At 43.2% G+C, this 23,602-nt stretch overlaps 1 protein-coding gene across 1 annotated transcript in view; it reads left to right on the forward strand.

Annotated features, from left to right (window-relative positions):
- FLT1 (fms related tyrosine kinase 1) overlaps nt 1-22,661 on the forward strand; it is a 95,745-nt gene extending 73,084 nt beyond the window's left edge. The window contains exons 16-28 of the mRNA XM_026074341.1: nt 3,121-3,225; nt 6,397-6,510; nt 7,270-7,358; nt 8,797-8,956; nt 9,372-9,469; nt 9,996-10,118; nt 11,274-11,385; nt 13,633-13,732; nt 15,265-15,370; nt 15,464-15,594; nt 16,251-16,335; nt 17,206-17,297; nt 22,457-22,661. Of these exons, the coding sequence (XP_025930126.1) occupies nt 3,121-3,225; nt 6,397-6,510; nt 7,270-7,358; nt 8,797-8,956; nt 9,372-9,469; nt 9,996-10,118; nt 11,274-11,385; nt 13,633-13,732; nt 15,265-15,370; nt 15,464-15,594; nt 16,251-16,335; nt 17,206-17,297; nt 22,457-22,661 (1,520 nt within the window). The remainder of the gene's footprint in view (nt 1-3,120; nt 3,226-6,396; nt 6,511-7,269; nt 7,359-8,796; nt 8,957-9,371; nt 9,470-9,995; nt 10,119-11,273; nt 11,386-13,632; nt 13,733-15,264; nt 15,371-15,463; nt 15,595-16,250; nt 16,336-17,205; nt 17,298-22,456) is intronic.
- The last annotated feature ends 941 nt before the right edge of the window (nt 22,662-23,602 follow it).

Below are 23,602 nucleotides of genomic sequence, written 5' to 3' on the forward strand. Positions count from 1 at the left end.
GCTCATAGACTGCTGAAACTGTGGCACAGGACCTATAGGGATTATTGCCACATGGTTCCAATAAGATAACGAATGTAGAGGTGGTAAACAGCTTCCTGAGCTCTGCTCCCTGCTAATGCACTGCAAACCCATAGTCTCTGACACAAAGCAGAATGTTTTCCTTTGTTCTTAATGTACAGAGCTTTCATATTTAACACAATGGAAAATATGAAGTCTCTAGTGTGGGGAAACCCAGATGACTCAAACCGCATCACAGGACCTGAGCAACAAACACGCCTTTTGAGTCTCTGCCTTCCCCCGTACGGGGAGAAAGATATCTGCAGGTCCTTTTTTCTAATGCCCCAATCCAGTAACTCACATGCTTAAATACAGGCCTATATTTAAGAATCCTGTTAAAATGGAACTGAAACAGAAACCTCCTGATTCAAAACTCTTTGACTGAGTGGTCTGTTCACTTTAATGGGTTTGAATTGTCCCAAGAAATTGAAGTTAAGTGCAGGAAGTTTAAATAGAGCGTTCTGCTTCCTGGGTCTGGGTATAAATGCTGCAACATTTCATAACTGAGAGCTACACCAAACGCAACTGTTGTAGCTGCTTGAGGTCTGTGATGAGGTGACTGCTCAGATGGTTGGACATTTAATTTTTCTTTGTTTAATTGCTCTTTTTAATAATTTTTAATTACTTTGTGTGTCAACACAAGGGGCTTTTGCAGGGGCAATGTGCTAGAGTTGGATTCATCCTAGATACAATCTGCATGTTAAACTGTGGTGCTCCATCTGTGCACTGAAAAGTTGGAGTGGTCCTATTCTGCACTAACATTTTGTATGGTCCAAAACAATAGTGGAGCAACAAAGAGTAATACATCAAGTGTTATTACAGTTTCCCATTAAATCATAATCGCTGTTTAGAGAAGGAAGTGTTGTTTCCAGTGCTCATTCTCATTTATAAAAGGTTAGCAGCTTTGCACAGCTTTATGAGCTAACTGGTATGTTTTCCAAGTAGTGACTAAGTAGACTATCTTGATGTGGGAAGTGAGTTAACACTGATGGAAACAGATTAAAGCTATGGATTAAACAAAGGTACAGTGGGTGTTACATTACCTCAAACTGTAACTTCACCTTGTACAAACCACAAACTGCCAGTCCATTAAAGACTAAGAGCACCAATTCACTAAGAAACCTGAGACCTTGCTCTTAATACTGCTTCTCTTATATACCTGCTAAATGAACAAGCTATATGCAATAGCTGAAAGAGGAGGTGACTGTAGACCTTTAAAGATATGCACTGACCAACTTGTATTTATATGTCAAACTCTAAGCCCTTCAGGTCCCAGTGCTCAAGTCTGTTGATGCTTTTCAGCCACACAGATTAAGTTCTTCATGGCTTTTACTTGCTGTAAAGATGCAACACTTTCACACATCTGGGGGAAAATAAATTCCTAGGGGTTTTTTGGCTTTGCATATTCCACTTCATGTTTCCATTGCTTTGATGACATATGCTGTTTGCCTTCTAACAGCAGACAGACTGAGAATTACAGTTTAGAAATATAATTAACATATAAAAGGTAATATCTATTTAATTTAATTTAGAGCTGATAGCAGTTCTTTTTCTCTKCCTGTGAGTGTCTGGGTGGGATTCATCTCTCATTTAACTTTAGACATCTACAATATAGATGTTCAAGTCAGAGCTAGTCAACCAGGCACCCTTGGAAGTGATTCAGCTGTTCTGTTTTAGATGTCTATCATAGGATAGGGAAATTGTCCTATGGCTGTGGCTATGTCACATGTGCATATCTATGAAATAAATACGGCCTTAGTGGCACATCTTATTCTTTGGTTTTGTATGAAAAGCTGGCCTTTATTTTCTGCTCTTTTTCTCTATACTACAAAGCCTGCTGCTATACTCTTGCTAACCACATAGGTGCCTAAGTTCTGCTAAAGGTGAAACACAAATACAAGCAGAAATGAGGTACTTGGATGTAAAATTTGTTGCTAGTTAATATGCTGACAGGATCTCTCCAGTCAAAACCCATCAGCCACCTGAGAAGGGAGGAAGTGGCCTGGCCTGTCTGTGTGAGTGCAATGCCCAAGAAAAATCAATGCTCCCTGGTTCAAACTCTAGGAAATCAAGAATGAGACTGCGAAGATCATGAGATTGGCATAAAATGTCATGACCTTTAAAAAATAATAATAATACTCTTGGAGTCTTACCTGGTTCTGAACACAAAGGAAAAGGACACTCAGTTTTACTGAAATTCATCAGGGGATTTTTACTGAGGTCCACTGGTTTTTCACAAGGACCTCTAGGTGCTTTTCCTGAGGTCTGCTCTGCAGTAGCATGATAAGGATCTCACAGTGCAAGTGTCAGCATCTGCCCTTGGACTTGTGGAAGCATCGTATCCATCATGAGATAATCTGTCCTTTGTCACTCCAAGTCTCGTCTCACTGAATCCCTACAGATATCATTTTACAAATCTAAAGGTCTTGTTTGCTCAGATTTGCAGCTTCTCACCATTTTCTCCAACCAGAAGAGCTTGTCAGGGAAGAGCATGAGGGGTTTGCTCGTGTATTTCAGGGATTGCACTGTGAGACTGCTGCAGCCTCCTTGGAATGAAAATTATTTTAAGGCATCTTGTGGAAGAAGGAAGGATTTCACTTGTAAAAATTACCAAAGTCTGTAGCAATCTGCAGCTTGGTGGGGGGGGGGGGGAGTTTAGGCAGTGACCCCAGCATGCTGCAGACACAGCTAGCACTGTCCCAGCCTGCTGCATGGTGTGGTGTGCTCAGTGAAGAGAGGACTAAATTTTTTTGCTGGCAAAGCTAAACTGAAAAAAGAGGGTCAGAAGCCAGTGTGCATCCAATGTAAATGGTTGCATTTGTTTAGCATCATTTTTACTCATATCACTTATTCCCTTCAGTGACTCCGTGATTCTGTGTCTTCTGATTTGTCTGCTTAGTCTTCAATACTAATAAAAAAAAACGTATATGACCTAGCAGTTTGGGAATATACATTTAGGAGCTCACTGTAGAACACAAATTTCAAAATATTGTCAATTAATTCATTTGCTGACAAGATTTCTTTCTTACCAGTGTGTATATCTCCAATTTACTTTCTTTACAGGAAAGTCACTTGGACATGGAGCTTTTGGAAAGGTGGTACAAGCATCTGCTTTTGGAATTAAGAAATCACCAACTTGCAGAATAGTTGCTGTGAAAATGCTGAAAGGTATCTTGCTGCAAAGCTGCACTGAAAAGAAGATGTGCATCAATATAGTGTCACACTTTTAATATGATTCTGTCAAAAGAAAGAGTGTGTAATGTTATCCYATACCATAAAATCTCTGAAGCCTCCAAAATGTGTGCACCAAGTTTCAGGCCAGCCTAAATTTTCCAGTGAAATGGTGGAACTATGAAACAAAAATGAGGTTCACAGTAAAAAAGATGATAAAATGTTACATGGTAGAGGAGGAAGTTTCAGATGTACTCAGAATAGAATTGCTTAATTTTTTTGGAAAATCTGGTTCCCCTACTTTAAATACCAGACAGAACGGAAGACTGACTTTTGTAGGCTCAGAAAGGATAATTAGATTTCCTGCGTATTCTACGTTGTATCATTATGCTATATTGATCCTGTTCTGAGCACAGTAAGGGAAATTTAGTTGAAGCGTAAGACATCCACCTTGATTTGACAACACTCAGATGGAAGATTCCTTATTTCCCTTGTCATTAGTTTCAATGATTAATCACTTCACTGTTAAAAATGGGCACCTTATGTGTAATTTGCATCTGCCTGGCTTTAGCTTCTGATTCTAACTTCAAAACCGCTAGATTATATAATGCCCAGTAATTTTTCTTCATGAAGGTCCTTCTATAAAGCTAAACAGATTGAGTTATTTAAGCCTTCGAATTGCTGTGCAGGTGTGTCCTTTCTGAACCTTCATTACATGGTGGCAAGGATGCTGACACTCAGCTTGTGTAAGGGATTTGCCAGTGCTCTTCATACACCAGCGCTCTTCCCGCAGTGAAATCATCTCCCAGCTATTCACTGCCCATTTCTCGTTGGAGCAGAAAGGACAAAGACCCTAATCAATTTGAAGAGGGCACTTGGGAAGTCAGCAAACAGGATTATGCTTTGTAGTTGCCTGCAGCAGCAGCAGCTGAATTCCATAGCCCAGAGTCCTGTTGGTATCCATTCCTATGTATTTAGCTTTTTGTTGTTTATATATCTAGGGATCATATCAGGCTTTTTGCATTGCCCTGGGAGCTTATGCTGCATTGCTTATCTGTCTTAATCCTTGAATCCTTCTCAGAGTCATTCTCTGCCAGGACACATCCCCTGTTCTGTAGGTAAGGCCTGAAGCCCTCTTGCTTTGAGCTGGCTGCCTTTAGACATAGATTGAGTATATCCCTCTTACCCAGCGGCTCCTGGCTTCACTGCTGCCTACTTGCTTATCTGAGTTATCAGAAAATCTGTACTTGTTATTTCCAGCCCACGGAGGGGCACGTACAGTACTCTCAGACCTACAGTCAGCCTCTGCAGAACCCAACCTAAAATAGCTTCATCAGATCATTTCTCATTGGCAGCAACCTGCTGGTTCTTGCTCCTTTTAGAGTGTGCCTTATCGATATTGTACCCAACAAGCTTGTTCTGCAATATTATGTCAAATGCTTTAGGAGGGGGTGATACCTGCCACTGTGATATCCAGGATCATCCCAAAGGATGGAATTTGCAGATGACACAGTTACAAACCTCTCTCATCTCTCTTGTTCCGGAAGCACAGAAAAGCCCTGTTGGCTAGCACCAAATGAACAGCTACATTTGGAAAATGGGAGGGGATTAAAGCTTTGGTTCCTGTCCAGACCTTTTGCAACAGTGGGGCAATAACCATCTATGATGCTTCCCCTATCACTGTCTCACTGGTCTCCGTGGATGGCCTGTCCATCACCTGGGTCACTGCCTGGCCCCTAGTAACTGAACTATTTTGCCAGCATGCAGACATATGTGCTGGCAGAGAGGTCTGCCAGGTCCAACACTTCTTTATGTATATCAATGGGCTTCTTGTGCCAGCCAGCTCCCTAAAGCCAGCAGGGGTTGCTCCTGGAACAGATGGGAGCAGAAGGCAGCCACGAGAAGCCTTTGTGGGTGAGATTCATACGACTGAACGTGAGATGTGTGCAGGGGAGATGCTTGCACCTGACCTAGCCACCCACACCTTTTACTGTCAATGGAGAGAAGCAATGCTTCATCTCATCCTAACGCAGATCCCTCCATTTGGTGAGATGACCATGTGTTTTGCTCTGCTATGAAGAGAGCCTGTGGTGACTAGGCATCTGAAGTTAGGTGAGACTTGTCCCATTCTCTGCATCCTCACTACATTATCTAGGATTATCACAGTCTTTCAGGGGCTTTGTCCTCACTGTATTCCCATGAGGTGGAGGAATTTTCACCACCTATATAGATGAATAGTGGGTCACTGGGTAGATGACACGTTTTGTGTGGGGTAACCAAAAAAAAAAAAAAAGAAGAAAAAGAGATTTCCATCAGATGCTAAAAACAAGCCTTTTAAGACCTAGTTCCATGTTATTTCCACTGGTCTGTTCTTCAGTGTCACTAAACTGAAAAAATCTTTCTGGCTCTACCCAAAACAATATTTTTTTTCTTGTTTTCTTACCAAAATGAAATTATGCAGAAAAAAAATATTGCTAAGTGGAAATGAAAAACTTCACTCAACACCAAATAGAATCTTTTGAGTTTAGTTGTGGGGTTTCTTAGATCACTGCTATTATTATTATTAATTATAACCAGTACGGGTGAGATTCAGTCACCTAACTATAGACATTTAAAAACTTAGCTGCCTGGTTTAGGCTAAAAAAATCCAGGCTTCCTGTATAATGAACAGAATCAGACAAGCATTACCAAAGGCTGGTTCATCTCTTCCTAATGTAGATGGCTAAAGCTGATAACTCAGTCAGCCTCTGGAAATGCCTTTCTCTTGCCACTGACTCGTTGAGAGCTTCATTAGTTCAGGCTAGTACCTAACCCTGAGATGGCTGAAGTCAGGCCAGCTAAAATCTACTGTAGATAGAGTTAATTAAAGTCTTGAAAATCCTTTTTATTTTTTCTTTCATTTTTTGGCTGAAACTGCAAAACTATTCACGTGAAAAATTTTTCTCTGTTCTAAATATGAAAGGGTCTCCTGGGAGGAAGTTGAGTGTCTAATTCTTTTTATGGGTTTTATTGCAAATAAGAGGATGCTGAGCAGGGAGGAATAGAAAAAGAACATCAGCACATGCATCCAATAATGGGCATTATTTCACTGGAAAGTGACAAGAAGTGGTATAGCTCACCAGGACCAGTACATTGCCATTTCACATTGACCTTATTTTGCATTTACAGAAGGGGCCACGGCAAGTGAATACAAAGCTCTGATGACTGAACTGAAGATCCTGATCCACATTGGTCATCATCTCAATATTGTGAATTTGTTGGGAGCTTGCACAAAGAATGGAGGTAAAAAAATCCGCACTGCACTGAAAATGGGTTTGAATCACTTCCAAATAACAGTTAGTTGGCCACAYTGATCTTTGTCCAGAGGTCAAGTTATTGGCTTGAAATATTGGACCTCTTTTTCCACTTGGTGAAAAAAAGGAGGAAGAGAAAAGAGATATCTAGTCATCCTACAAAGTGATTAAACCTTTTCTCTATTTAAATGCTCTTTTGGTTTTAACATCAAAGTGAATAAGGGGCCACTTGTTGTCCTTTGTCTCACCTCCTTGCTAAGCTGGGTTAAACATGATCTGGAAAGGCTGGGAACAAGGGGTTCCTTGGGATCAGCTGTTGGCTCAGAAAGATGAATCACAAGGCAACTTTGGTAAAAGCCTTCAGTATATTCCACTAAGAAAATTAAAGGGCTAATATGAGAGGTTGTTTCTTTTAGATATGTCACCTACTTTAGTTTAACAAGCACGTGTGGTCTGCAGGACTCCAGTCTGAATTCAGACTGCCCCAAAGAGGAAATGGAGGAACATGCAGGACCCATGTTCACGACCCAGATTTCAAAAATTAGGCCCTGCCCTAATTTTCAGAAACTCTATTATTTTGGTGACATGCCCAGTGTCCTCCAAACAGCTTTTTTCTTCATTAAGGCATATCATCAATTATTCTGGACCCCAGTTATAGCTATGGGCATGAAAGACTTCTCTTTTTTTCAGAAGTAATACCCCTTTGTATTGCTTTACACTGCTCAAAATGCATTTTCCTTTTCCCCAGGGCCTTTGATGGTGATTGTTGAATACTGCAAGTATGGGAATTTATCAAACTATCTGAAGAGCAAGAGGAATTTTTTCTGCTCCAACAAGGTAAGGAGGCAGYTGCCTCTAGAAGGACTCATCTTGCTAACGTAAGTGTCCGTAATGTAGATGTCAGCCTCTGAGCTTGCCACCTTAGACTCTCTTATAGCCAAAAGAGAGAAATAAGTGTTTTGGGGTGCAGTTCACCTGATCTGTTTTAAAAGTTTGGTGTGGGATATGTTGTGCCAAGAAAGGGCTCATTTCTCTCCACTGACTATGCAAGGAGCCTGATGTGACTAATGGAGATCTCTACAGTGAGAGGAAGTGAATCCATTCCAAAGCGTCCCCACACGCTCTCTCCCCTCTGCTGACAAACCCATTCCTGCTGAGCTTGGGTCACTGCAGAGGCCTGTGTCAATGAAGCCGAAGGAAGTGGTTTTGCCCACTGATTCCGGTACTGCTGGGAACACAAACGAGATAATGCCGTTTAAAGCTAATGTTCCAAGACACCCTAATGTTCAGAGATTTACAAATAATCTTCTTATTGTGTGAGGAGAAGGGCTATCAAGAATAAAAGAGATTAGACTTTTGTCCTCACATCCCACAGCCCTCTTAATCAAATCTACTGTGTATTCTTTATCACAACCCTGGACCTAAATGTGCCAACTCTATCTGTGCTTGTGCACTTTCAGCGAAATCCCCCAAAGGATTAAGGGATCTGAAGTAGGATTTAGGAGCCTAGAGCCAGAGCTGTAGTCCTCAAAACCCTTTCTCAGCTGTGCCAAAAACTCAGAGGCTTCTTAGTTTTCATTCATAACAGTTCTGCAAACTCTGTTGTAGGGCATAACCGGGAGGACCTCCGTCTTCAAAAGGCTTTGACTGAGTCTATTCCCAAGGTCGTCCACATCGGACTCTGCATGAAAAGTAGCAATTGCCTCCTTCAAAATGTGGTTGTCTGTGTATTAGCCAGCAGCTCAGTGGGGAGCACAAATGTGCAGGGCTGACCCTTTGCTTGGGAGGATTCACACACACCTCTCCCTCTGGTCAGGGGACGGCCTTGGCTTCATGCTCTGGCACTGCTAGGAAGGATGCCTGAGCTAGCGGGAGGGAGCGGCAGCTCTGCATCAGCGTACTCGAGAGGCTGAAGTATTTGCAGGCCCAGGGGGAAGGGGAGAGGGGCAAGAGCATGGCCTAGAGGCAAGGCTGCTCTCTGGGCAGCAGCAGGATAACATTTTCCAAGCAGCATTGCATGTTTCCCATTAAATCCTCCTTGACCATGACATCAAGCCACTGGACAGAGGTGGTGGGGAAGTCAGGCAGTCTTTTCCCACAGCAGTTGCACTTGCCATGATGAAGCCGGACTCGCAAGGCAAGGGGGAGACGCGACTAACATGTCACAGGCGAGCATTTTCTCCTGGCGGAAATAAGGCAAAAGTCTGGCTTGGTTCCTACCCCAGACCCCTCTGCTGCTCTGATGTAGCACCTCTTCTCCTCTGTCTGTTTGAAGGACTCCTCTGTGCAAGTAGAGCCAATGAAAGAGAAAAAGGATATTGAGCCAGTAGAAGGCAAAAAACAAAGGCTGGCCAGTGTCACCAGCAGTGAGAGCTTCGCAAGCTCGGGGTTTCAGGAAGATAAAAGTCTGAGTGATGTGGAGGAGGACGAGGAAGGTAGGTATTAATTCCTTCCTGTCACTACGCGATCTGTGATATTTTTACAACATACTGTGCATCTCTGAAATTTTTTTCCTCGTTTATCACCCTAATAAACATCCGTGGGAGACATTCACAGGGTCATGTCCAGCGGGTAGAAGATTTAAAAAAAGATTATTTCCAGGGTTACTAAATCTGACAGGAAAATGTGTGATTGTTTCTTCTGACTGCCCCTTATCTTTGGGGAAAACACAGCAGTGTCCAAAGGGGTATAAAGCAAGCACTATTTTTGTTTCCCGTGACAGTGGGTTGACCTCCAAATACTACTCAACAAAGACTGAATTTATGGGACTAGTAAGATCAGTAGGAGGGGGGAAAAATAACTGCCTTATGAGCAGTCTTTATAACAAACAGCACGTTCAACTGTTTTCAGATTCTGACGAGTTCTACAAGCTGCCCCTCACTATGGAAGACCTGATTTCTTACAGCTTTCAGGTGGCCAGAGGCATGGAGTTCTTGTCCTCCAGAAAGGTTGGTTTTATGCTTGGGATTTTTCACTGCAGAAGAATCAGATTTAGAGGTGAAATCATGTCTACGTTTTAGTGACACCTTCCTTGGTAGAGGTCCCAAAGGAAGAGCAGTTTTCCTCCTGGTGTTCTAAATATAATGATGTGTTTATCCGAGTCTTCATACTCCATAAACACAGCATTACAGTGGAAGGCAATGGGTCAAGCTAATTCATGCAGAGAAGTTCTTTTTTTTTTTTTTTTAGTTTCAACATGTATTAGCTATGGAGCCCCAAACAGACTGGTGCTTTCCCTAGAAATACCAAGGGGCTTCAATATTTATGACTTGCTGGACTGGAGAAGTACTTTCTGTAAAGAACTGTCACTGTTTACAGTAACTTCATGTAAACTATAGTCAACTTCCCTAAAAAAATATTACATTGATATCTCAAAAAATAATAATAATTCAGAAAAGGATATGGGAGAGAGTCAGGAAATTTGTGGGCAAGATTAAGGAAATGCAGTTTGATTGTGAAACTGTTTTATTATAGTGTATTCATCGTGACCTGGCAGCCAGAAACATCCTTTTATCTGAGAACAATGTAGTGAAGATCTGTGATTTTGGCCTCGCAAGAGATATTTATAAGAATCCTGATTATGTGAGAAAAGGAGATGTAAGTCAAGATACTGTTTATTTATCCAATTGTTTATAACATATCATTTCAAGCTGTCCACCAAAACATTCTGTAGACTTTTACATTTCCTGAACTTAAAGGAGTTTGAAAGCTATCACAGTTTTTATGTGAAGATGAGCAATCCAGATGCCTTGTGTATCCAGCAAGCATTTCTGTCCTCAGCCATAAGGCCTGGAAATGCTAGCCATTTCACAGTTCTAGTCTTTTAAGACTTTAAATATTTTTTAGATATTTATTTCTCAGATGGCTCTGCAATGTAACAAACACCCTTACTAAGTAAACTGCCTTCATGGAAACCAGTCCCTGCAGAAGAAGGTGTGTGTCCCTTCACGTACCCACACCATGAGCCAAGCACGGCTCGTGCTGCCTCAGAGCTGCTGAGCAAAACTTGCTTCCTCAGGAACCTATTTGACCTTCTCRCTCTCCCAGTAAATAGCAGACAATAAACCCACAGGCCTGCAATGAACTCCAGGTTGGCAAAATGTGCCTGTGGCCACGGATGTCCAGGGAATTTGGTGGAGGAATTAGGATTCATGCAGAGAGTCTCTTTCGGGATTTCTCACCCGCCTGCCAGCTATGCCCTCATCTGTAAATAACTTTAAAGCCCTATAGCACTACATAATAGTTGTGAAGCATTATTCACGTGACTTGGGTAATGTCCAGGAGACACTAACAAGCTGTGCTATGTGGATGGCATGGGTTGCTGACATGGTCCTGGAAGAGAGGGTCTGCAAATTTACCCAAGAACATCTTTGATACTATGACAAAATGACCTGCACTTGGGGTAGGGTTTTCTCCCCTATCCCTAGGATGCTGGCAAGAAACAACTGTTTTGACATATCCCTGCAACACTGCAAAGAAAAGGCGTAGTCAGTCTTCTCACAGGTCTCCAGTTTATGGCATTTTGTGCCACATATATTTTAAAAATGTATTTAGGAAGGGGAAAACAGCCTTTTATTCTGAAAATTTGTTAAGATAGTGCCTGAATGAGTATGTGTTTATTGTCTGCAAAGAAACCCCGCAGGTTCCTTCTTGAATGGTAATTATTTATATAACAATATATAATTGATTTAGCTATGATTAAATTCTTTTAGTCTTTGAAAATAATAGTAAGGTTTGTCCATTTCATTTCAGGCTCGGCTTCCTCTCAAGTGGATGGCTCCAGAATCCATATTTGATAAAATCTACAATACAAAAAGCGATGTGTGGTCGTATGGGGTATTGCTGTGGGAGATATTTTCCTTGGGTATGTTAAATCTGCCTCCTGGGAGCTGAAAGCGGTGGAGAGGGTTGTAGTAAGGGCTTGACCTGACGATCATTTCAGTCTGTGGAAAAACATCCATCAACTTCAAAGAGCTTTTGCCATGTCTTTAATAAGGAAATAACTAAATCGGGCATCGGTGGGGGTGTGGGGATAGAGGGGAGAATTGTCGGTATCACGTCACTGTGAACTGAAAAGTTTAATGCTTGTAAGGCCACTGGTAAGAAGATCAACCTTGCCAAGCTGAAAACCTTAACGAATAGCAAAATTATCTGAGCATTTTTCCACCTGTTTCTATCATGACCAAAATTTTAATTTCCATGTCTCTCTTGTAGAAACCCTTGGTGTGGATGCACCTAGGGCAGCATGGCCTGAGCGGTCTTGGTGCTCTGTTTGACAGATGGAGTGCAGAGTTATGGTCTCAGGACCTGATGGGAAAATAAAGCAAATTTTTAAAGTCCTGTAGTGTAACAAGGAGCTTGTGGGCCTTATTCAGCCTGCCGTATGCCATCCGAGATAAACCTAGGCATCTCCTCGAGTATGGCAGAGCCAGCATTCACGGTGCCAGGGCTGTGCACTCCCTGGAGAGAAGTAGGGCAGTTTTCAGACCTCTTAACTGGGGTCCCCAATTCCAGCAGATCTGCAGTTGTAACCGGCAGCCAGGGACAACAGTCACACAGTGCTTGCTTGAATGAAGGCAGTGCACTCGGGTGCCTGATTATGACATCGAATATACAAGGAAACAAGAGCTGATCCTAAATATAAAGCTCAGAGTCCACCCTCTCTGCCTGGCATCTCAAGGTGGATGTTTTTTTCCCTCAAAAGCTTCTGCGTTTCTCTGCAGGAGCAAGTAAGCACCCAGCTGGAAACACAAGGAGGTCTTTGAACATCTCTGAATGTGTTAAAGGCATCTGAGATGTGTGACAGCAGACACCCTCCATTTCCACTCCAAAAAATCAGCCGGCAAGTGCCCCGGTGCCAGCCCTGCGCCGCGCACAGCTGCTTCCCTCGCACACAAGCCGCTGGAAACGGCAGGCAAACAAACAGTGAAACAGATGCCTCAGGGTGAACTAGACCATGGAATCTGAAATTAAAACCCCGAGCACAGCTTTTTTTTTTTTCCTTTCCTTTTTTGTACTTTCGAGATGCAGGATACAAAATGTACACTGAAAGGGAACAACAATGACCGTCATAATAGAAGAATCTTAATTGGGTTCAGCACAGAGGCTGACAAAAGAGGAGAACAGTAGAGGAAACAATACTATACAATTCTTAGGACAATCAATCATTTATTAGTTTAAATGCATGTTGCTGGTCAGGCTGCCAACTCTTGTGATTTTATGGTGAGCCTCACAACATCTGCTATTTTCTTCTTAAAGTCCCAGCTCCTGGAACCTGGTGATTGACTCTCAGAGAGGTTTTGTCATTGTTCTTTCCTTTTCTTTTTTCCTTTTGCCTTCTTATCAGTGGAAAAAAGATCAGCAGCATAATCAGGTTGCTGATTTTAAAACCACAGAAACTAGAGGAATAATGCAAATGCACCATGATTTGATTTTAAACCATTATTTAATTATTTTCAAGCTGCTTTTGAGTATTTGGGATTTGTTAATACTGTGCTTACTAGAATTCAGGGTCGTCCAAAGTATAAAGAGATCAGACTTGGCTTTTGTTTAGGCATTCTTTTTAGGTCAAATTCATTTTTATTTTTCACATTCAGGCCAGGTAAATGCCACTGATAGCCCTGGGCTTGATCCTGCTGCTCCCCAAGGCCCAGGACTTGGCCTGACTTGAGCAGCAGTTCCCCTGTGGCACCTGGCAGGGTCAGACCCTTGGGGAGGTTTCCAGCCTCCAGAAGTGGATGCGGAGCATCCTGGGTGTTTGCAGGGGTGGGGGAATCCATAGTACCTGGGTTAGGTCTCATGATTAACTGTCTCGGGTACCCAGCCTGGCTCCCTTTACAGTCAGTGCTGAGAAAAGGGATCTCCAGAAAGCACTTCATCCAACTCCCAGATGGGCGGCTGGGATAGGTGAGGTGAACCACCCCCTGGAAGTCCCTGGTTTTCCCCGCTGATTGCACGGTGAGTGTAGCGTGCCTTGCACGGACCGTAGAACCTCGAATAGCATCTTACCTGGCTAACGTCACGGGAGCTGACGTAACGCCAGCATCGTGTGCAGAGATGTTTCCCCTCCCGACTCAGGGATGCATGAATCTATTTTCACTGTTATCCCTAGGTGCCTCTCCTTACCCTGGAGTCCAAATGGATGAGGATTTCTGCAGCAGACTAAAAGAAGGCACAAGAATGCGGGCCCCAGAGCAAGCGACAGAAGAAATGTAAGATGCTTTTCCCTGCTTGCTTTTGGTGTACCTCTCCCTCCTAGGCTGCCTTGCAGGACAAATGATGTATGAGTCTCCGCAAGAAGTCTTCTGTGCAAACATAAGAAAAAAATAACCCAACGCTGCCCCATATCTTCTTGCTGTCATTAGCATCTTCTTGAAAATCCCCCACCCTTAGCCCTCCYCGCCCCCCCCCCCCGGCCTTCCTGCTAAAAGGCTGTGAAGAAGGTGATGACACTGGTGGCCACAGCCCCGAGCCCAGGGGTCCTGAGCGGGCTGACAGTCCCGTAGCCCAAGCAGGACCAAACACATGCTACAGAGACTTTGCATAGGGTTTGACAAGGGAGCGTGGTCACAAGGAAAGGCCAGGCGCTGGAGAAATGCAAGGTTAATGTCACCAAAGCTCATCATCCTGCATAGCCAAGACCTGTTTTCACTTTTAAGATATGGAAAAGTCTGTTCTTAGATAGCTCGGGGGAGGGCCATTAAAGCCACAACTGAAAGAACAACTCAGAGGAAGAAGATTATTCATTCTCATCCAGGTTTAATATTTATTGACATGTACACTGGTAAGTGCTGGAGAAATGTGACATTATTAACCTTTTCTTGACTTAGGAAGTGACAGTGGAGGCTTCCTTGCAAATACGGTGGTGCTGAGGGCCCACCCTTTCCTGGAGACGGCGTCTGATAGCAGAGGAAGATGACAGGGACCTACAGGCTCCAAAATCATTTAGTCTGCGCTGTTTCTGCCTGAGGCTTTCAACAGCTCCATCGGCTGCGCAAGCAGCAGCCTGTTAGGAAAAGCGGCAGCTCCTCCCTACGGGCTCCACACAGCCCTTGCTCCGAGTTACAGGACTCTGAGCACAGAATTGCACAAATCATTTAGGAGCATGGAAATATCACGTGCATTTTACCTCTTCAGGCAAAATTAAATACATGCAGGTGTCTATGGTGCCTTTCTGAGTGCTACATCATGACTCTAAATAGTAACACTTCCCAAAAATAACATTCTGGAAGAAGTAAAAGGATGCAAGCCAGCCATATCATATCTGGGAGTGTTATCCATTGGCTAATTTTATTATCCTAGTGACAGTTGATAAGAGCTTTTTTTTTTTCTCTTCCACATATTTTATTGCAGGAAGGAAAGCTAGACTCAACCAATACAAGGAAGTGACACATCCATATAAGTCATCTTAGGATGCCTTAACTTAAACATTGCCAGTTAATAGATGTTTTATACAAAGGTTTAGTGTTTAATTAGGAATAAAAAAAGAAATGATTAGTTGGCTAAATTATTCTTCTGAAGTGGGCTTCCTGGTGTCCTGTGGGAAACTTTTTTTTCTTTTTTTCTTGAAAACTTACTCTTTGACTTTTAGTAAGAGACCTCAATAGTGCTGGAGAGCATCTCTGTAAAATCACACAGGCTCAGGAGTTAACTCTATTGCTGATACACTGTCAGACACTGCACTGCCTTGGATCAAATTGAGCTTTAACCCCACAATATGCTCATTTTGCTTTTGTTGTCGTAGCTACCAAATCATGATGGACTGTTGGCAAAGCAATCCCAATGACAGACCGAGGTTTTCCGAACTGGTGAAAAAGCTGGGGGATCTGCTTCAAGCAAACGTGCAACAGGTACTAAAGAAGTAACTGTGTGTGATGACCTCGGCAAGGGCTACAGTGTGCACATTCTCAGGGATAACAGTTTGATTTTTCATGTGCATTTAGGAAGGCAAAGACTACATACCCCTGAATACCATATTTACAACTGAAAGCGTGTTTCCGTCTGCACCCATTTCTTTGTGCAGTGAAAACTTATCTGTTACAAGCTCAAGCTGTGGAAGCACTGAAAATGTCAGGTAAGATAAGCAGGATAAGGACAGGGTTGGTTTGTTCATTCCTTATTGCAGCTTGTTGCATTGCCTGGTTTGGGCTTGGGTGTGAGAAAACAGTCAGAAAAACTCCACACGGACTGAATTTTCCAACATCTCTAGTATCTGATTTGAAATGTCTTTTTTTTATGAGAGAATGACCAGAAATCACTTTTCTCACTCAATTTCAAAGTGGTAGCTGATCCTTTACCCACTCCCCCACTCCCCCTACCCCCGTAAATCTACTTTGTAGATCATCTAACGGAGGTGTCGCTATCACCTTTGCCACCAGCAACATCAAAATCCTCACTTGCAGTTTACTTTGGGGCGTACAACATTTTCTGGGCTGGGTAACACTTGGTATTTTTCATTAGCAGGCATTCAGGTGGAGCCAGGCAGCAGCTCCTCCGTCTCTGAACCCCATCCAGTGGGGGGCTGGGCTGAGGGGAGAGGGGTTGCAAGAGGCCATGAGAGGCTGGTCAATGATGTTTGAGTGGAGCTTGGGTAACAAGTCCCGTTCGTATAAACTACTTTGGTGATGAGTTAAGCAAATACTTCAAGAAACACAGGAATAACCAGCTTCTCCCTTACGCACTGTACTTCATGCTCTCACCAGGAATCTTTCTCCCTTTTCTGTTGAATAGATACATAAATACTTTCAAAATAAAACCGCCCCAGCGCATAAAAACATTTGAAGCGCTTCCCATCAAGGAAACATTTGTATTTGATGTAAGTGATTCTTAGGTCAAATAATATATTATTTATTTCTTTTTATTTGCATGACAGCTGTATACAAAGGAAATCAAGAAAGGGTTTTGCTGCTTTGCTAGCTCTGCTGAAACCAGGTGCAGGATTAGCTGTGCTTGCAGTATGGTGTTATCCCACTGGCCTTCAAACGGGCGACAGTGGGTCCTTTGCTGGCTGTGCCCTGGGCTGCAAACGCTCTTCACTGGCTAAGAAATGGCCAGTGCCAATAGCCTGGCAAGGGATGGCTGCCAGAGTCCCAGCTGGGTCCCGATGTTGTAGAAGAGCCACTTAAAATCTCTTGGATTTGTGCTTCACCTGAAYATGAGTGCAAAAATGAGTACTGTGGGCTTTGTTCCATCATAAGCCCTCTCTATGTGCATGCCCTGTTAGCAGGCAGATGAGCTGGGCAGATGTCAGCCAACAGAGCACACGGACTGTCCTGGGTGGCGGTGGGCATGGGTCAGCCATTGGAGGAAGCTTTTTAGTAATCCAGATAACACTTATAAGCATTAAATGGTGGGGGGCACGGGGAAAGCATGGTGGTTTGCTGAAGGCTGACTAGTGTCTGGCCAGAGCTTCACCTTGTTTGTAGACACCTTTAACACTCTGCACCTGCATTAATGCTGTGTATTTGCTGCACCCCAAAACAGGAACAGTTTGGAAAAGCAACATGAAATTCCTGGGCATTGTGGCACTTAAAGCAGCACAAAATCCCTGGGTCTTACAGATCTCTGAGCATAAATGACTGAAATGATGTTGTGAATCTGACCAGATAGGAATTGACTTCATTATAAAAGTAACTTTCTACAGTTAACACCTAATAGGGTTGAGTCTTTCTTTTTTTTCTTCAAGGATTACCAAGCAGACAGTGGGATGGTGTTGGCTTCAGAAGAACTGAAACGCTTCACGTGGACAGACAGCAAACAGAGACGGACGCTCTTTGGGTCTGTATTTTACGTCCCTTTCTTCTCCTTCATGTGTTAGAGGGCAAAGGAGGATTCAAAGTCCTTGTACTAAATCAGGCTTAACAGAAGTACCTGAGGTGCCCCAGTCTCAGCAAATGCTTTTGCTGATGTGTGTTCTGCTTAGTCGAGTAGTTACTCATTCAGTCAGCCCTCACAACTAAACCTCCATGCACCTTAAACATAACAACACTCAAACCCCTCAATGAACATCACCAATATGATTTATTATCACTCTTTAGCAACCTACCCAATCTTGAACTTACTGCCAGGCTGGGCGGGTGATGGTCAGAGAGCATTAATGCAAGGCAGCGGTGCATTAACTATAGGAAACAAGTCCTTGGCGAGGGGGTGGATGAACATGTGGCTAAGAAGGATTTGCAGTTCTTTCTGTGCGTCCCCAAGGGCACCCCAGCTGGGACAAGGCTCCCAGAGCTTGTTTTTGCCCTTCTTTTCCATGAGTCAGCTAAGCATAACCCATTTAAGACCCATGGGCTCAGGATGCTAAAGTGGCAACTTTACAATAGATGGATGTGAGGGCCTCATTTCTCTTCCTGCCTTTAAGCACTTTAATATATTAGCCACCTTCCTCCACCTAATTCCTGACAGCTGCCTAAGCAGGGAACTGGGGCTGCTCTAAGGAACGTGCTGCACTGACATGAACTCTCTGCAAATGGGAAATGTTTATTTTCTCAATGCCAACGGTGTCTCAGTTCCCGGGCCATTATAAAGCTGGCAGTGTCTGTGGCTGGTCTCAGCTCTCTCAGCCAGCTCTGGGACTGCCCAGACCCAGCAGATCATTCATCTTACGCTGGCATTAGGTCAAGGCCATCCTGCCATCCTGACCAGACTGAACTTGGGAGTGACCTGGAGCTGCGCAGGCTGGGAGGTGTAGTATTTTCTTGATGAACAATTGCAGCTGGCTGAAATGTGCAGTCAAGGTGGAGAGGGCTTGCTTTAAGAAAAATTCCAGTGACTAAGTAAAAGGGCATTGGTTAAGTGCACAGATATACAGGTGTGAGAGCATGTACAYGGGCTCACTCGCATGGCCAAAATACATGGCAATACAGGGTAAATGTACCACTGGCAGGGGTCTGCAATGGAAGCATTGCTCATGCACAGCAAAGCCAGGGTGATGCAAGTCAATGTGAACAAGTGCTGGTAAAACCTTTTTCTTGTGCCTTGACCACTCATATTTCAGAAAAGAGGCTTGTAAGTATTTTTATGGCACTCTAGATTTAATTGAGGGAGTTTCTCATGTTCTATTTTGAGAAGCCAGGTATTACAAAGCTTGAAATGCGTGTGGATTTTACAAGGCTCCAGAGGACAATGCTTCCTAAAAGTGGTTTAATGCATCTTTTCTGTGTGGAATTGTAACATTTCTGAAGGCTGCAGACAGCAGCACAGTAACCTTCCCAAATGAAATTATAAAATACCTCTTTCTTAGCATGGCACAGAACACATGGTGTGTGCCCTCAGCAGCTCTCTGACATTGCTTTGAGGAGTAGTTTCAGCTGTATAAGGAAAAGGAATGCTTGAATGGGAAAAAAGAAATTTGAACTCAACTGTGGCTGCTAGAATGTAAATCCTCGAGGAAACAGAGCAGTTGGCTGAGCACATAGAAGGTCATCTGCCCTGGAAGATAAACTAGTGGTACTGCAGTGTCATGCTGAAAAGCAGTGTCTGCCATTGGCAACCCATTAGTGTAAACACATTCTTAAAAATTGTAGCTTCCTAGCTAAGCATCCTTTGCTTAGGCTAAACTGGAGCAATAAATAAATACCTCTGAAAGTAGTAAAACTTGAAAATTACATTCATCCACTCCTCAGAGAGCGGGCAAGGTAAAGCTCTAAGAGGTGTTTGACACATGTAAGCTGATCTAACCAAATGCATGGTCCTGCTTCTTCCCTTGCATCTCAAACATCCTTGCTCTGTGGTCCTGCCCCCTCTCTTGTGCTAACATTTCTCCTTAGCTTGCCCTGCAATAAGCTGGTTCAGGTCACTAGAGTATCAGAAAAATAAGCTTCAGATAGACTCTCAGCAAACAGTAGCTGCTTGCTATCAGGGCAGCTGAATGCCTGTGCCAGGATGAGAAGGGCCCCCACCTTTTATCAGCAGCTTACTGTTAGATCACCTTCACTGTAACACCAAACCATGCCGTAAGCATCTGCTTCCGTGCTAACTGTAAACCTCAACATCTTCCTTTAGGACACAGATGCAGACAGACACACTCACTCCAGCGAGTGCTTTCTGAGCCCAGGCTAAGTGGCGCAGAGCAACTGTGTCCATATTGTTCCTGGCTCGCCTCCTCTGGAGGAGCCTGGCTTGGTGCACAGCTCGGCAGCACTGAGCTCCAGCTCTCTCTGGGCACCTGCATTTCTCTGCTGCCCAAGACAAAAAGAGGGGGGGTTGTGTATTTTTCTCAGTTCAAAGTTTCTGAAATAACATGCAGGCCAGTCAGGTGAGGTGATGTATTAATAACAGAATAAAGGTTTGTGCATGCCCTGGAGCAGGGCATTAGAGGGATCATACTTGAGATGGCAAAGTCTGATGGGACAGTGTTGAAAGACTGTGTAGGGTGGAAGGAGCCAAACTGGTGCATCTTACCTGTACTGCTTTGTGGGAGCAGTCACTGGAGTGAACATGCACCAGAACTGTCCCCAGGGCTTGCATCAGAGGAAACTAATCAGTTCACTCCAGGAGAAAGCCAGTGCACACACTAATATTCACTCAGTGTGAACAACTAGAGCACCACTGAGATGAAAATGAGCGATACTGCAAATACCATAAAGAGAGATAAGTCTCTCCTAATGTAAGGTCTCAAGTAACAAGATTCCAATAGGGAAGTTGTTGGGGGGAGGGGGCAGCAGACAACAGTCTTTTGAGCTCTGCTCCCTTGCAAATGGAAAGAATCCCAACTGCACCTCTTCTTCAGTACTGGTGAAAAAGCCCAAGTAGAATAAGCCAAAATACTTTGGCTGGAGCAAACCCCCGAATCAAAGCAAATTGCTAATCCAGTAAATTTTTTGAGAACTGCACCATTTCTGAGCTGGAACAAACATCATGAGAGCCATAGCCAACCTCTAATCTCGCTGAGCTCTTGAATGTAGACTATCTGCCAGGAATGAAGCAAACATTTCCTCCAACAAGTGATCCCAACTAAGAAGCAGCTAGACCCAGTTTCTATTTTACATTCCCAGAGTAAAAAGTAGATAGTCCACACCTAGAAAAGCTTTTGTTGACTGTAAGCTCATCTCCAGATGAAGTCTATTGGTGCCAAACCTTACAGGCTCTCTAAAAGCTCTCCTTGGGAGTGTACTCCAGCTCTACAACATATTGCTTCAGACTTTTCAGCCASTGTTGAAATATGAGGTATTCATTTCTTAAAGCATTGACCTTTATAAGTATGCTAGGTCTAAACTTTAATGACAAAATAAGGTCTGCAATTGAAAGAAAATACAGATTCTCAGGATGCAAGAGCTAGATAAGGAATAAGAGGATCAAAGAGAATGATGATGCTAAGGCTTATGACTCCGCATGGTCTAGCTGATGTTTTTTGAGTGCTTAAAGTTCACAGTGATGGCAATTAGGCAGAAGACAGGAAAGAAGGCATCCCATACACATGCCACTTCTGCCAGCCCACTGCTCTCTAAACAGGCAATTACAACATAAATTATAGAAGCATTTCTCTTTAAATCCATTAAATCCTTGAATCCATTTCTCCTTAAAACTCTATCTATAGACAAGTGTAATAGGGTGGTCTTCTTGGGAGCACCCTCTAATTTCCTATAGATGTCACAGGTAGGACAGGAGACCACACTCCTTACAAAGCACAGACGCTTGTGAGTTAAAGACTCAAACAGCTGTGAAATCTAAAAGAAATTTCTACTTCTCAATATCCTAAATGAGAAAGGCCCTATGCTACTTTACCAGTTCAGTGCTTCATTTAACAATCAAATTGTGCAAAACCCCCAAAAAACTGGACTACCCAAAGCTTCAATAGATTCTCTGACTGTCTTCTATGGAATTCAAGACTGACTGCCAATGTTCCTGACCTTATAAAAGGAGAGGGGCAGAGTGGCCTTAACCTTATAAAAACTGTCGGGGGGGAATCTCAATTCAGGCATTGCAGTCCAACATATGCTTAACTTAGGATTTCACATATAATCAATGATGGAGAGTGCCCTGTCATGCCCTTTGTCTACAGATGAAGAACTAAGGCATCTAAGTTCAAGGGTGTGAAAATTCTTTGACTTAATTTTCTTCATTATTGAAAGAGCCCTTTTGAGCATTACCCTCTCAGAATAAGAGTGAGAAAGTGCTGCAAGGTAAACAATGTCTTAAAGAGTGGCTCAGCTGAGAAGACATTAAGCCTCTCTTGTGAAGGGCACCTTGTAAAAGGCATCCAACAGGATAACTAGTCCTTTGTGGGACAGAAATACTTTTGATTCAAAGCAGCAGCTCATGTCAGCTGCTGAGAGCAGCCTAGAAGAGGATATACCTGAGTATCCTGTGCCCTTCCTCACATAAACATCAGCTACTTATCTTTAAGACTCACCTAAGTTCAGGCTCCAGGTACATCTCTGCTGGTAGTTTCCCACTTTTGCGTCAAGGCTTGAGACCTTTGGTTACTTCACTCTTCCCACTCAAGAAAAAAAAATCCCTTAAGAACATTTAAGTAKGGGGGGGGAAAGGATATACCATATCAGGATCTGCAGCTCACAGATGCCAGATACTCCACATTACTCGGCTCTGCAATAAAGTTTCAGTCCCCAGCACTGCCACAAAGGCACTTCAGCTATTGTTCCAGGGCTATCCTGAATTCACACTAACAAACAATAGAGCTTAGGTGATCAAATATTCCCATAAGCACCATGACTGTAATACTTACAATGAACACAATCACTTTAATACAAATGTTCTGAACAAAGATGCTGTGACTGAGGGGACTTGAAAGGGACACAGGAGGGCTCTTTCAGTCCTCTACTCCGTTCTCCCTTGAGCAATCCCATCTGTATAAATGCTCTTATTATCATCCGAGAATAAACAAAGCAGCTTCTTGCGATATGGCTTTGCTCAGGTCATTAAAACAGATGCCCATACACTTTAAATATGCTAACAGTGACATTGCTGTTTTACAGTGTGAAAGGTGCCAGCAGGAGCAAGGAGTCAGTGCTTTCTGGAATAACTAAGCCAAGAAGCTTCTGCAGTTTCAGTTGTGATCAACTCAGTGATTCCAAGAAAAGATATACTTACAGCAACACAGTGCTGGAAAAAATGAAAGTATGCCATTCTCCCCCTCCTGATTACAACTCAGTGGTCCTTTATGCTCAGCCACCCATTTAAGTAGACCAAGATATATGCATTTAATTGGAAAAGGTTTTTCTAAAACACTGCCAGTTTAAACATTTTGACCTGAATGTTAGCTATCCTACAATTAAAAAACTGTCATTGGCTTAATCTCAAGTGATCTGCTTTTCCACAAACTGCAAGAAACATATACAAAATACAGTAAAATACTAATGCCTAGGCCTTGACTTTCCCAATGCTGGCTGCCAACAGCTGTCACTAAAATTGCCTGATACTTCTGAAAACTAGAATGGCCATCACTACAGACAAAACCAGTTCAGTGTTCAGTCCCTGGCAGCAGGATGGTATTTAATGCTACAATAACCCAGCCTCTGTTCAGACTCATGCAGCACTGATGTTCTGGTCAGGAGCACCCTGGAATTTGCACCCCATCGCTTGGCCCTGTCATGAGGCCACCTGCATAGTGCTGAAAAATAAAGGATTGTCTGAGAAGAGGTGGACAAGAAGGGGACCACATTCTACAGTTTTTTGTGAAAACTCTACTTTGAGAAACTTGAGAGAAGGCTAATGCTCCAGGGAATCTAAACTAGCTAGCTGGGGATGAGACATGAGAAAGGTCTTACTCCTTTGGGTAACAAAAGGGGGAGGGAGGTGTCCTGCGAGGCCAGGACTTCAAACACACATTGCAAAACACATTTGGCAAGGATACGAAAGAACTAAGATCAGAGCGAGGGCTGCAATAACAGGGACTCCAGAACAATTCACTTTGGTCAAGCCTGCTGAAATCAAGTAAACGTTCTTGAAGTTTTGCACTTTTTCAATATGCCAACATACACACACTGGAAACAAACAACAAACTAGACACGTTAAGCCAAGCTTTGTCCATGAAACCTAGTGGACCTTCTAACATTGCACTGATATTTTATTTATGGGAACCTGTCTGAAAGGACAGGATGGCTACTAAACTGCATATACTT

This window comes from Apteryx rowi, unplaced genomic scaffold (assembly GCF_003343035.1).
Source record: "Apteryx rowi isolate R43461 unplaced genomic scaffold, aptRow1 scaffold_386, whole genome shotgun sequence".
Classification (NCBI taxonomy): Eukaryota; Metazoa; Chordata; class Aves; order Apterygiformes; family Apterygidae; genus Apteryx; species Apteryx rowi.